The following is a 15,252-nucleotide window of genomic DNA, read 5'->3' as shown; positions in this document are numbered from 1 at the left end:
TCTTTTGGAGAGCGCTGGCTCCCCCCAGCAGTGCCTTTGTTGTGTTCCTGTGGTAAAACCTCCCTCTTCACCAGCCCCTCTAGGGTCCTACAGACGGCACTCTCTTGAATCCCTTCAAATATTTTCCCTCTTTATCTGTCTTCTTGAGTCCAGGGATCTGTGATGCTCTGTCTCTCTTCTATCACCTGTTATTATGTTTTAGTGGATTCAGCTGCGGCAGTTTCTGGGGCTTCTCCTTGCAACCTAATCAGCTCCTATGGTGCATATTACATGCGGTATGAGCAAAATGTGATGAAAATGTACATTTGTGTTACCTTCACTTTCTGCCTGCAATGCTGCAATATTTTCATATCAGAACAACCAGGTGTTAGTTTAATATGTAGAAAAAAACCCCATCATTTTAATACTGCAGGACCATTTTGGCCTGTCAAGGCGTTGCTGAAATGAATAAGTGAGATGAATGTGAAAAATAATTCTCAACTGGTGGGAGAAAATAAGTGTCTTTAATATGCAACAGAACAGAATTTTGTTTAATTCAGAGAGGTAGGAGAGACATCAGCTACTGTTCCCACGTAAACCTGCGGCAGGCATGTAAGAGACTACTCCCATTTGACCCTGGAATGAAAGCAAGGTCAAACATTTTTTTTTCTAATGCTGGAAGTGATGCTGTTGATTTAGAAACCTCTACTTCCTTGGAAACAATGTACCAGCACTGTTAACGGGACACGTCCCTCTGTGCTACTACTATCCCAATGACTTAGCATAGTATAAACAGCTACATTAAGGAAAACTACTGCAGTTTCATTTAAATTTAAAAAGAAGGCTGTCACAAAATGAGGAAATTAGTTTGAAAAGAGGGTCTACAATATTTAAAAGTTTGCGTTAGGCATGGACACTGGTAAAATATCATTTTAGAAGCCCAGTTCAAATGTATTCCATTCATTAGCAAAGGTCAAATGAAGGCATTTGACAAAGTCCTCCTTGATAATTATGGGATAGGTTGTTAACAAATATGAAATCATATTTAAACTGTCTGTGTGTAAATGCCAGACGTCTTACAAAGTCAGATTGGAGACTTAGAATGCAAGATACTAATTGAAGGTATCTCAGAGAACTGGTGGAAGGAGGACAACCAACGGGGCATTGTGACCCTGATATTCAAAGGCATTTCTCTTGATAACAGCAGCTGCTATCCAGATAAATGTCTTTGGCTGTCCTATCCGAGGACTTTCAGTGGCATTGTATGGATAGAGCTACTGAAAATCATTACACATTGCCCTGGCATGATCTGGATTATGCCAAGGTGGAGCATAGGTTTTCCAGAAAACTATATAGAAAGCTGTAATATTTAGCTCTTGGAGAAAAGACAACTGACAGGGGATATGATAGAAGTTCATAAGCTCATGAGCAGGGTGGGATGGTTAAATAAGGAATGGTTTGTAAAAACGGTCAGTATCTATGCAAATGCACCAGGAAACAAAGTTAAAACATCTGAACACAAACAGGTACTTTGCTACTATTTGACTCCAAGAGAACAATAAACTCCAATAGCAACTTGCGCACTTCAAAAGAGGAGAAAAAAACCTCAGGTTACCATACCTATTATTATGTATCAATATCAGGTTTAATGATCCATCATAGGTCCAGGAAAACTCCTCAAGCACGTGTAAAATATCTGATAAACGGAGGAGCTCATTTTCAAAAGAGAAAAACATCCAAAAAGGGGAATAAATCTGCTTTTCTCACAAAAAAACTTCCAAATTGGTATTTTCAAAACCAATATTTCGATGTTTTTCTATGAAGTCCATCAGAAGTCCCCTTCCTTGGCCACCTTTAAATCTAGACTGAAAGCCCACCTCTTTAACATTGCTTTTGACTCGTAACCACTTGTAACCACTCGCCTCCACCTACCCTCCTCTCCTCCTTCCTGGACACATTAATTGATTTGATTTGCTTACTTTATTTTTTGTCTATTAGATTGTAAGCTCTTTGAGCAGGGACTGTCTTTCTTCTATGTTTGTGCAGCGCTGCGTAAGCCTTGTAGCGCTATAGAAATGCTAAATAGTAGTAGTAGTAGTCTCTTGTAACCAGAGCTAATATTGTGATGTCATAATGCCTCAGGCCACCAATAAGAGCCAACCTCATCAGTGATGTCACAATGGCTTGATTGTCCTATACTTGGCTCACTTTTATTACATAGCTCTTTGAGCAGGGACTGTCTTTCTTCTATGTTTGTGCAGCGCTGCGTACGCCTTGTAGCGCTATAGAAATGCTAAATAGTAGTAGTAGTAGTCTCTTGTAACCAGAGCTAATATTGTGATGTCATAATGCCTCAGGCCACCAATAAGAGCCAACCTCATCAGTGATGTCACAATGGCTTGATTGTCCTATACTTGGCTCACTTTTATTACATAGCTCTTTGAGCAGGGACTGTCTTTCTTCTATGTTTGTGCAGCGCTGCGTACGCCTTGTAGCGCTATAGAAATGCTAAATAGTAGTAGTAGTAAGTATGTTCAAATTACAAGGGGGTGTGTTAAGGGTGGGATCTGTGCATAACGGACCAAAATAAAACCGTCCAGGACTAATACTCAGACGTTTTGAGCTAGACCTGTTTTTATAACGAACGAGGCACAAAAATGTGCCCTAAATGACCAGATGACCACTGGAGGGAATGAGGGATGACCTCCCCTTATTCCCCCAGTGATCACTAACCCCCTCCCTCCCCCCAATAATGTGATTTCAAACATTAATTGCCAGCCTCAGATGTTATACTCAGGTCCATTAGAACAGTATGCAGGTCCCTGGAGTAGTCTAGTGGTAGGTGCAGTGTACTGTAGACAGGTGGACCCAGGCCCATACCTCCCACTACCTGTTACACTTGTGGAGGAAACTGTGAGCCCTCCAAAACTCACCAGAAACCCATTGTACCCACATTTTGGTGCCCCCTTTACCCATATGGGCTATGGTAGTGGGATACAGTTGGGGGTAGTGGGTTTGGGGGGGGGCCAAGAGACAAGATAAGGGAGCAATAGTGGGATGTGTACCTGGGAGCATTTTAGAAGGTCCACTGCAGTGCCCCTTAGGGTGCCCTACTGCTTCCCTGGGATGTCTGGGAGACCAGTCTACTAAAAATGGTGGAGCCTCCTATTTACCAGTGACTTGATTTTGCGCGTTTTGCACATGGACATTTTTTTTTCAGAAAATGGACCAAACAATAAAACGTTCGAGTCACAAAACCTTGTTCAAAACACTATTTTTTTTTGGGGGGGGGGGGTGGGGGTTTGGGGGGAAGATAGCTGTTTTTAGTTTTTGAAAATGACCTTTTTTCGTATTCAGATTTTAGACATTTTTGCAAAACGTGGAGGGGCTTAATTGAAGGGGACGCCCAAGTTTTGCTGAGGACGTCCTCGCAAAACGTCCCGGTGGAGGGGCGGGGAAACCCGTATTATCGAAACAAGAGAGACATCCATCTTTCGTTTCGATAATACGGTCGGGGACGCCCAAATCTTGACATTTAGGTTGTCCCTAGAGATGGTCGTCCTTAGACTTGGTCGTTTCTGATTTTCGGCGATAATGGAAACCGAGGATGCCCATCTCAGAAATGACAAAATCCAAGCCCTTTGGTCGTGGGAGGAGCCAGTATTCGTAGCGCACTGGTCCCCCTCACATGCCAGGACACCAACCGGGCACCCTAGAGGGCACTGCAGTGGACTTCAGAAATTGCTCCCAGGAACATAGCTCCCTTACCTTGTGTGCTGAGCCCCCCAACCCCCTCCAAATCCCACTACCACAGCCCTTACGGGTGAAGGGGGCACCTAGATGTGGGTACAGTGGGTTTGTGGTGGGTTTTGAAGGGCTCACATTTACCAGCACAAGTGTAACAGGTAGGGGGGGGATGGGCCCGGGTCCGCCTGCCTGAAGTGCACTGCACCCACTAAAACTGCTCCAGGTACCTGCATACTGCTGTGATGGACCTGAGTATGACATTTGAGGCTGGCTTAGAGGCTGGCACAAAAGAGTTTTAAAGAGTTTTGTTGAGTGTGGGAGGGGGTTAGTGACCACTGGGGGAGTAAGAGGAGGCGATCCCCGATTCTCTCTGGTGGTCATCTGGTCATTTCGGGCACCAGGTAAAGTCGTCCAAGTCCTCATCAGGGACGCCCTTTTTTTTCCATTATGGGTCAAGGACACCCATGTGTTAGGCACGCCCAAGCCCCACCTTCGCTACGCCTCCGACATGCCCCCGTGAACTTTGGTCGTCGCAGCGACGGAAAGCAAATGGGGACGCCCAAAATCGGCTTTTGAATATGCCGATTTGGGCGACCCTGTGAGAAGGACGCCCATCTTCCGATTTGTGTCGAAAGATGGGCGTCCTTCTCTTTCGAAAATAAGCCTGATAGACGTCATATCGAAAATGCCCCTCAGAGTCTAATGTAGGTCTTCCTTTCATGATGCGGAGATCACTGTTGTCTTCCTCTTGTGGTTATGTATATTCTCAACCAGGTGGCAGCAAACTCATTAGTCATTAGCTATGGGGGGCCATGGGGACCTGGGCCCCCCCAAAATAGATTTTAATGAAATTGAGCATACACAAAGTGTCGCACATGCTCAGTTTCACTAAAACCGAACATGAATGCGATGAGAGGGAAGAGCAGGTCAGGCAACGTAATGAGAGGAAAGCTGGAGAAAAGCTTCAGCTGGCGGGGGGTTGTGGACGGGCAAAGAGAAGAGAAAAAAACCCAGAATGATGATGGGGTCCGCCCCAGAGCTCTCCAGGGGCTTCCGCTGGCCCTCTGGGCTTGCTTTTTTTTATTTTTTTTTATTTTGCAAAACTTTTTCCATTAGTATACAAAGTAGATACTTAAAGCAAAACAGACATATATTTCTGTACTTAAACAGCAAATAGTGAAATAAAACAATAATCAAAAGAAAAAGATTAATAGTCTTCTTTAGACCACAAAAATGGGGGAGGGGTTAACAAATATTCAGGAGATAAACCACCAACAATATTCGTAAGCATATATAGCTTTGCACAAACAGACCAGACCCTAATTCATAATCTCAATCCTTGACGTCTAAATTGTCACCAGTTTCTTAGATTCTACAAAGATTCTTAATTGATCAGGATTGAAGAAGACATATTTACCCTGGGCTTGCTTTATTTTAATTGTTTATTGTAAGAGCTCTTATAACCCTCATATCTCAAAAAATTCACATAAATAATAAGATCAAGAAATACAACTACATAGTCAATCAAAATAACATCTCATTGTATTGACACATCTATAATATCCACATTTGATGTTAATACTCTGAACTTTCTTTCAGCATTTTTTTTCCACTGTCTTTTTCATTTTATTATTTAGGATGAGGGGTAATTGATAAACTTCAGAGCAACTTCGTATAATGACTTTCTGTTCCACCTATCTGATTTTCAGCATCAACGCATTCAACTTAGTGCAATATTTTTACTGGATACGATAAGAAAGTCTCATTCTGTAGAGATCCCGCATGGATCCCAAGCAGGCTGTCAAAACAATTCCCCTGGAATGCAAGGCATTTACAGCTCAGAAGAGGCTGCAAAACTGCTGGGCAGTGACAGTCCCCCATCCCCCGCCCCCAGATATTTTCCTGGGCTGCAATTTTTAAAGAGGTATGCAGTATTATTTACAGCATCTATTAAAGTTTTAGTCTAAGCACACTCTAGCATGGCAAAATCGGAGCCGAAAGGACGAGAAATCACAAAAGAGTAGCACCCTGTCCTGTGCTCTGTGTAAGCTACACTCACACATAAGTACATTAGTATTGCCATACTAGGAAAGACCAAAGGTCCATCGAGCCCAGCATCCTGTTTCCAACAGTGGCCAAACCAGGTCACAAATACCCGGCAAGCTCCCAAAAATATACAAAACATTTTATACTGCTTATCCCAGAAATAGTGGATTTTCCCCAAGTCCATTCAATAACGGTCTATGGACTTTTCCTTTAGGAAGCGGTCCAAACCTTTTTAAAACTCCGCTAAGCTAACCGCCTTTACCACATTCTCTGGCAACGAATTCCAGAGTTTAATTACACGTTGAGTGAAGAAAACTTTTCTCCGATTCATTTTAAATTTACTACATTGTAGCTTCATCGCATGCCCCCTAGTCCTAGTATTTTTGGAAAGCGTGAACAGACGCTTCACATCTACCTGTTCAACTCCACTCATTATTTTATAGACCTCTATCATATCTCCCCTCAGCCGCCTTTTCTCCAAGCTGAAGAGCCCTAGCCGCTTTAGCCTTTCCTCATAGGGAAGTCGTCCCATCCCCTTTATCATTTTCGTCGCCCTTCTCTGCACCTTTTCTAATTCCACTATATCTTTTTTTAGATACGGCGACCAGAATTGAACACAATATTTGAGGTGCGGTCGCACCATGGAGCAATACAAAGGCATTATAACATCCTCATTTTTGTTTTCCATTCCTTTCCTAATAATACCTAACATTCTATTTGCTTTCTTAGCCGCAGCAGCACACTGAGCAGAAGGTTTCAACATATCATCGACTACACCTAGATCCCTTTCTTGGTCCGTGACTCCTAACGTGGAACCGTGCATGACGTAGCTATAGTTCGGGTTCCTCTTTCCCACATGCATCACTTTGCACTTGCTCACAGAAGTGTCAGGCCAGGAGACAGGAGGAAGAAGGAGAGTAAAGCAATTCGGAAGGATGATGAAGTGAGTGAGGCCTGCTGCTGCTGAAAGCTCTTTCTGAATATTAACCTTCACTGAACACAGACGACTGTCTCTTGAATTCTCTATGAGGGGACTGGCAGCGGGTTTGTAATACAGAACGTCTGTGATGATCAGAGGCCGATTCTGCCGATTAAATAAAAGTTTTTCACTAATCGTGCAGCTGGGGATGGGCCTCTGAGAGGTGACGTTAGTTATAGACTTGTTGGGTATGATGACAGAGCTTTACTACTGCATATCATCGTATTCACTCTGGTAGTTTCCGCTTCATCATAGACTCATTGAAAACTCTTTAAAAGCTGCCGTGATTCATTAGTAACAGGAGTGTCCGGAGCTGGAATTGTGGCCCTGGGCAACACGTCCTGACCACTGTGCTGCAACCACCAAAGGGACGACAATGGACAGGGAGCAATTTTTGCCTCTCTATCTCCCTTGAGCCCTGGGGTTGGCCTGGCTAGAATAGACCCTTTCAAGAGACACCAATCAGCTTCTCTGCTCTGCTTCTAGGGTGCCAGAGACTGCTCTGTCGAGCAGGGACTGTCTCTTCATGTTCAAGTGTACAGCGCTACGTATGTCTAGTAGCGCTATAGAAATGATAAGCAGTAGTAGTAGTAGTTGTCTTTGGGATTCCAGAATCTTACAACTCTTTGGGATTCTGGAATCTTGCTACTCTTTGTCCTTATCCCTTGTTTGTCCTGTTTGTCTGTCCTGATTAGATTGTAAGCTCTGTCGAGCAGGGACTGTCTCTTCATGTTCAAGTGTACAGCGCTGTGTATGTCTAGTAGCGTTATAGAAATGATAAGTAGTAGTGGTAGTCTTTGGGATTCCAGAATCTTGCTTCTCTTCGGGATTCTATACGGAATCTTGCTACTCTTTGGGATTCCGGAATCTTACAACTCTTTGGGATCCGGGAATCTTGCTACTCTTTCTCCTTATCCCTTATTTGTCCTGTTTGTCTGTCCTGGTTAGATTGTAAGCTCTGCCGAGCAGGGACTGTCTCTTCAAGTTCAATTGTACAGCGCTGCGTACGTCTAGTAGCGCTTTAGAAATGATAAGTAGTAGCAGTTCTCCCTTCTGGAGCTGGCTCTGGCTGCAACACTGAAACTTGTCTCACACATATGCTTTTTTGTCTCTAACAGCTGTCAGTCTGCCCTCGGGCTCTTTCAAAGCAACATCCATGTTTTCACATCATTGGATCTGACCTCAGATCTGTACGGCTGGTATCAGTCTAATTCGGTCACGTCCTGGCTTTTCCCATGTCCTGTCTGATTTGTTTCTTGCTCTCCCTAACACTCAACTTTCTCAAAATAATTCCGGGATATGATTTGTACAAGGAGAGCAAGTCTAAACAGTAGAATTCACGTGACACCATAAACAGTTACACGTAATCGTACGTATGGGTCTGTATGCAGCAAATGAAGTCTGGATGTGGGACAGAGTCCAAACTCTCCTCATCGGTCCAGATAAGTGGATGAAACCCAGGCCCATCCTGCCTCCTTCACAATGCTTTATTTCTTCGACACATAAGCATATTCAAATTCATTTTCCAGGTTTCTGATTTCATGGCTTTCACAGCAGACTGTATATAATCTGCCGCTGTGCGCCATTAGTTTTAATTGGAGTCATCTGAGAGAGATGTGTCATGTCACTGAGGCAAAAGGCAGCCCTACCTGTGTGTACTGCTGGGTGCAAGGGACAAAAACCATGTCTTTTTCTCTTGCAGGGGAAATCGCATCCCTTTTTCTGTTACCAGAGTTGACCTTTTACGTGTCAGGCATACGCTGCATTGCATTTTTATTTCACACATGCATGGTGTTTTCTGTCAAACATTTTTTGTCTGTGGTTTCATGTTGCTAAGTGGCATTAGGAAATAGTAACAGCCTTTCAAAAAACAGGCTACCCTGACATTTTAATAATTACATGAGTGCTCTTAAAAGGTTTTGAAATACGACTTTCCGAGAGATTTTCAGGGCTGGTTATTAGTAAAATGATTCCAGGAAATGGGCATTTGAGGATATGGGCTATCAATAGAAATCAAACAAAATAAAACATGGAAAAGAAAATAAGATGACACCTTTTTTATTGGACATAACTTAATACATTTCTTGATTAGCTTTCGAAGGTTGCCCTTCTTCCTCAGATTGGAAATAAGCAAATGTGCTAGCTGACAGTGTATATAAGTGAAAACATTCAAGCATTACTATGACAGTAAAATAGATACCATTGGACATTCTACATGGAATGTTGCTACTATTGGAGATTCTACATGGAATGTTGCTATTCCACTAGCAACATTCCATGTAGAAGGCTGCGCAGGCTTCTGTTTCTGTGAGTCTGACGTCCTGCACGTATGTGCAGGACGTCAGACTCACAGAAGCAGAAGCCTGCGCGGCCACATTGGTGATCTGCAAGGGCCGACTTCTAGTGGAATAGCAACATTCCATGTAGAATCTATAGAAATCAAACAAAATAAAACATGGAAAAGAAAATAAGATGACACCTTTTTTATTGGACATAACTTAATACATTTCTTGATTAGCTTTCGAAGGTTGCCCTTCTTCGTCAGATCGGAAATAAGCAAATGTGCTAGCTGACAGTGTATATAAGTGAAAACATTCAAGCATTACTATGACAGTAAAATAGATACCATTGGACATTCTACATGGAATGTTGCTACTATTGGAGATTCTACATGGAATGTTGCTATTCCACTAGCAACATTCCATGTAGAAGGCTGCGCAGGCTTCTGTTTCTGTGAGTCTGACGTCCTGCACGAATGTGCAGGACGTCAGACTCACAGAAGCAGAAGCCTGCGCGGCCACATTGGTGATCTGCAAGGGCCGACTTCTAGTGGAATAGCAACATTCCATGTAGAATCTATAGAAATCAAACAAAATAAAACATGGAAAAGAAAATAAGATGATACCTTTTTTATTGGACATAACTTAATACATTTCTTGATTAGCTTTTGAAGGTTGCCCTTCTTCGTCAGATCGGAAATAAGCAAATGTGCTAGCTGACAGTGTATATAAGTGAAAACATTCAAGCATTACTATGACAGTCTGACAGGGTGGGAGGATGGGGTGGGTCGGAGGTATGCATGGGGGCATCAAAGCATATCATTGATATTCTAACAGGATGGGTGTGGGTAGGTGAGGGGAGGGTGATCAACAGAGACATACAGTTTTATGGTTTATAATGGGCTAGGAACCCCAGATCCTTGTTAAGTCCTTTCTGTTGGGTGTTAAAATATTCAATCATTCTGACTTCAAAGGTCTTACGTTCTTGTATGGTTTTAAAGTTACCTTTCAGGATTCTCACTGTGAAATCACTGATACAGTGTCCTGGTTCTGTGAAGTGCTGTCCCACCGGGGTGGGGGCTCTACTGGCTGTATTGTTCATGTGATGTCTATGTAAATTGAATCTTGTCTTAAGCATCTGGCCTGTTTCTCCAATATAGCATCCTTCGTTACATTTTTTACACTGAATGATATATACCACATTGGAAGATGAGCAAGTGAAAGATCCCTTTATGTTGAATATCTTTCCTTTGTGGATGACTTTGGGGTCCTGTGAAATATTTTGGCATAGTTTGCAACTGAATAAATTACAGGGAAGTGTGCCCTTCTGTTCCTTTTCAGGCTGTGATGGAAGTTTACTTCTGATTAGCTTGTGTTTTAAATTGGGTGGCTGTCGGAAGGCCAGTACTGGTGGGGATGGGAATATCTCTTTCAGTAATTCATCCTCCTGGAGTATAGGTTGTAGATCTCTTATGATTTTCCTCAGTTTTTCCAGCTCTGGATTGTATGTCACTACAAGGATATGGGCTGAAATACATTGCTGATTTTATCAGTTACTTTGGAGCAGATAATCAAACTGCCAGCATCTGTAAAGACCTCCTGGGACTGCCACCAAAATCAAAGCAACTGTATGCATATACCACAAAAATGTACTACCGCGATAAAGCTACAACGTAGTAAATTTAAAACAAATTGGAGAAAATTTTTCTTCACTCAATGTGTAATTAAACTCTGGAATTCGTTGCTAGAGAATGTGGTAAAAGCAGTTAGCTTAGCAGGGTTTAAAAAAGCTTCCTAAAGGAAAAGTCCATAGACCATTATTAAAATGGACTTGGGGAAAATCCACTGCTGGAGTGGAGGAGTGGCCTAGTGGTTAGGGTGGTGGACTTTGGTCCCAGGGGAACTGAGTTTGATTCCCACTTCAGGCACAGGTAGTTCCTTGTGACTCTGGGCAAGTCACTTAACCCTCCATTGCCCCATGTAAGCCACATTGAGCCTGCCATGAGTGGGAAAGCGCAGGGTACAAATGTAACAAAAAAAAAAAATAAAATATATTGTACTGTTTTATGATCTTGCCAGGTACTTGAGACCTGGATTGGCCACTGTTGGAAACAAACTTGATGGACCTTTGGTCTGTCCCAGTGTGGCAATACTTATGTACTTATTTCTTCTCACCTGGGCACTTCTCCAAGGCAAAACTCCATGCATAGTTTTTATAATCCCAAATCACACCTGTAGTTTTCTCCCCCGATCTAACCCTGCCCTTTGAACTCCTCCTAAAATACCAGAGTAAAAGTCCACATGTCAGTGGCACGTGGGCATACTTTTATCTGTGTATAGGGTGAGCAATAATAAAAAAAAACTGTTTCTGCAGGTACAGAAGTGTTTGTCCTGTGGAAATGGTTTTTTCACTACATCATTGGGATCTTTCATAATTTCTAAAATTTGTATATGTAAATAAACTGATTGAAGAAAGAGGTGTCCACACTAGCAGTGTCTGAAGAAAGGAGCTGGGTGCCTTGAATATCCACAGCCTCTTCAGTACATGGCAGATCTCCAAACCTGAAAAGTCACTACCTGTGATATTTCATGTGAGTTTCATGATGGGAGACAGCTGTCCACTCCCGGTTTTTAGACTTTCGTCCCAAGCCTTATGGAATTTCCAAATATCCCTTCCATTTGAATTGAGTACTATCAGTGCCGAGGGGTGGAGGACGCCCAAAAAGATAGACGTGCCAGGTAGCCAGACCTGACATTTTGGCTGGGGCCTAGAGCTAGCACTATACACACATATATATATATACAGAGAAGAGAGAGAGAGAGGCATGAGTAGTGTTTCTTGGGATACATGCATACCTCCGACCCACCCCCATCCTCCCATCCTGTCAGACTGTCATAGTAATGCTTGAATGTTTTCACTTATATACACTGTCAGCTAGCACATTTGCTTATTTCCGATCTGACGAAGAAGGGCAACCTTCGAAAGCTAATCAAGAAATATATTAAGTTATGTCCAATAAAAAAGGTATCATCTTATTTTCTTTTCCATGTTTTATTTTGTTTGATTTCTATTGATAACCTTAAGAGTGGACTAACACGGCTACCACACTCCTCTACTTTGGGATACTACAAATTACACAATGTTAAAAATGATGTAAAAAAAAGTACTTAAACTTTTATTACCTGCAGTGCTTGTCTGAGCTCCTGGGCTCGAACGACGAACTTTCCAGGCTCGCCTCCTCGCACTAGCTAGCTCAATGCTCCTCACCTCCTCAACCCTCCTCCCTGTAACGTTGACTGCTTGCGTGCACGTGGAACTACTTTTTTAGCCTGATGATCTGGTGGAGTGAGAACGAGGCTGCTGAGAACGCCACCGCGTAGATCAGCTGAGGGCGCCACGGCTACGAGGAGGTGAGCGCTGCCATTTAGGCAGCTTCGCTCCGGAATGAAGGAAGTTGGATCGTGGATGGGCGGGCCTGGAGGGAAAGTGGCTGGGCCGCAGGACAAACTGGGCGGGCCTCAGCTAAGTTTGGGCAGGCCTGGGCCCACTCAGGCCCACCCCTAGCTACGCCCCTGAGGAGTGCTCTGATCTCCTTCCAGAAACCAACTTTCCTTCCAGTTACAAGTGTAGTCAACAATGGCTGGTGCCTACTACCACGAAACCAACTCAGCGGTGTAAGAACATGCGTCTGACAAAATACCATTGACAGCGAACATAAAGGGGAAAGGCTTGGGCTGTAGGGTTAATGTCTTCCTTACTGTTCACTGGCATAACATAATATCTTGTGATACAACAATCTTTCAAAACAACAGTCCCAAACCAAGCAGCCAATCTGGTCCAAATAGTAAGGTAAACAGTGCACTTTTTCTAGTGAAAAAGGTGCCGGTACTCAAATGCTAGGCCACCCTTCAGGGGTGGGAGTAATCACTGAGGGACCCTCCCCACAATAGCCAGGCCCCCTGCAACCAGTCGCAGAACCTATGGCAAGGCAGAATTGGTGTGTAGAGCCTGAGCTCTTTCATTAAAACTTGGGGTCCATGGGTCAATTTTAGCAGACAATGGAAAAGGTGCCGGTACTCAGTACCCCCAAGTACCCCTTCACAAAAAGCCCTGAAGGTAAATAATACAAATCCAACAAGCTGTATTGGAAATGATTCCTCTCTCAAGGCTACAATGAATAGACTTGTGTATATTTTTTTGAAGGACAAAGAGACCTCAGAGACCCACTCAAAGGAGTCATGCTAGAACTATTTTTTGTTCAGCACTTATCTTTTATTTATGCCCGACGGGGCCACTGTTTCACCTCCGTAAAAGCTTCCTCAGGGGCTCTGTGCTGGTTCCAGCTGCACCACCCTCTGTTTTCACCCTACTTCTAAGCCAAAATGCACAGGACTTGAGTGGAAGCAATACAAGCATGGTGCAGCTCAGGACAGCTGGAAGCAACACGGAGCCCCTGAGGAAGCTTTTATGGAGATGAAACGGTGGCCCCGTTGGGCAGAAAAGGTAAGTGCCGAAGTTTCCATGGCGCATAATGGACCACTAATGTTTGTCAAGATAAGAGATTTAATAGTGCACGAACCCAAGTTGACACAGTATAAAAAGTGGAGTTTTTGAGACCTAGAAGTTGCAGTGTCTGGAAGTTCTGTCATGACCCCTTTGAATGGATCTCTGAGGTCTTCAAAAAGTGTATTCACTGTAGCCTTTAGAGAGGAATCATTTTCAATACTAGGAACCAAAGCTTGTTCGATTTGTATCATACAACAATCTTTCCACAACATACTCAGGGTAAGGGAAGATGGCCAGACGCTGCTTCAATAACCAATGAGCTACAAAGATATTTCATTCTGTCCATATTCTGATATTTTTAAGACACATAAAAGCATTCAGTGATGGCAAAAGAATTGGGATTAGAGATTACAGAGTACCTCTTATTAATCTTTGCCCACGATGCATTGATGTTGTCCGTCATCAATTCCACTTTACGAGTGTCATCGGCCGAGTAATCTCGCAGGAGCTTGAGTGCCAGGTCGTTCGCCACATCCACGTTGATTTGCCACTGACGCAGCTCTTTAGCAAATTGCTGGAAGGTGAAAGAAAAATGCCTTTAAGGTACACAATCCTCAATGTGCATCCATTACAAGCGAAAAGCTTCTGCAAAGTGCTGCTGATTGTCTGAACAGACAGAGAGGACAGCTAGGCCTTTGCAAAAAGCCATGACCCACCACCTTCAGATCTGGAGCCTGTTGCAATCACTGTATGGAGAAACTGGGGGATAACAGACTCAAAGAGCTTACACTGTACCTCGGAGAGGAAAAGGAAGCAACAGCTTGAAGCGGTAAAAGCCAGGCCCGGGGATCTTCAATGGAGAGAGCCAACAGACGTACAGCTGTGGAGCCCAATTCCAGCTGCTGCTCTCTTTCATTCGGAGAAATGTGTTACTCAAAGCAACACTAGTGTATAATACCAAATTGAGTTTTATAAATTGATGAGTAGCCAGAATACTATAAAAATTAGAACATTTTAATTAATGGTGATTGGCACCATCTACTGGAACAACATGAAATCTACATTCAATAATGTGTGAAACTGAGGACACCAACGTTTGATACATTGGTCACAGAGGTAAACAGAATATTCAAAGGACACTAAACCATCATTTTACCAATAAATTTCATATTGCTACAGTACGGTCATCATTCAGTAGCCAAAGCCTTGCTCGCACTGTATGACATCTTCCATCCACAGCAAGACGAAACATTCAGGAAGCCCTATCGCCCCTCCATCAACATCATACACCTGAAGGCCGTCACCTTCACACAAAAAGAAAGTCACCACAATCTCACTCAATGGCTTAGCTGACTCAGAGGTGATCAGAGACAGCCAATAATTTAGGTGCAACATGTCAAATTTACAGACAATAATCTGCCAATAGCTAAACTGACAGGGAAGGGGTGGGCAAACCTGCTGGCCTGCCAATGAATTACGTGCGACCCACGAGACCAAGGGAAGCATACACAGAGTTTTGGTATTTAAAAAATATTATATTTCACAAATATATTTTCAGAATAGTCACTCTAGCAGTTGGTTTCCACTGGTTTTAGTTACATTTTTCTTTATTTATCACAGAAGGTCTATGGAACTGTGCGTTTTCGGTTCTGACATTACATAATGTTGCAGCCCACCAGGGACAGCACCGTCATTCCTCCAGCCCTCTCTGTATA

At 43.2% G+C, this 15,252-nt stretch overlaps 1 protein-coding gene across 3 annotated transcripts in view; it reads right to left on the bottom strand.

The window, feature by feature from the left end:
• Window positions 1-15,252, bottom strand: part of DMD (dystrophin) — a 2,615,032-nt gene that overhangs the window by 486,635 nt on the left and 2,113,145 nt on the right. For 2 of the 3 annotated variants that reach the window (XM_030202363.1, XM_030202359.1), the window contains one exon: window positions 13,957-14,111. In XM_030202363.1, coding sequence (XP_030058223.1) covers window positions 13,957-14,111 — 155 coding nt within the window. Of the gene's footprint in view, window positions 1-13,956; window positions 14,112-14,332; window positions 14,416-15,252 lie in introns of those variants that run through there. The other variant, XM_030202360.1, reaches the window with a different exon arrangement.

The sequence above is a fragment of the Microcaecilia unicolor genome, chromosome 4 (genome assembly GCF_901765095.1).
Source record: "Microcaecilia unicolor chromosome 4, aMicUni1.1, whole genome shotgun sequence".
In the NCBI taxonomy this organism is placed as follows: Eukaryota; Metazoa; Chordata; class Amphibia; order Gymnophiona; family Siphonopidae; genus Microcaecilia; species Microcaecilia unicolor.
This window is presented reverse-complemented; position numbering and strand designations above follow the sequence as displayed.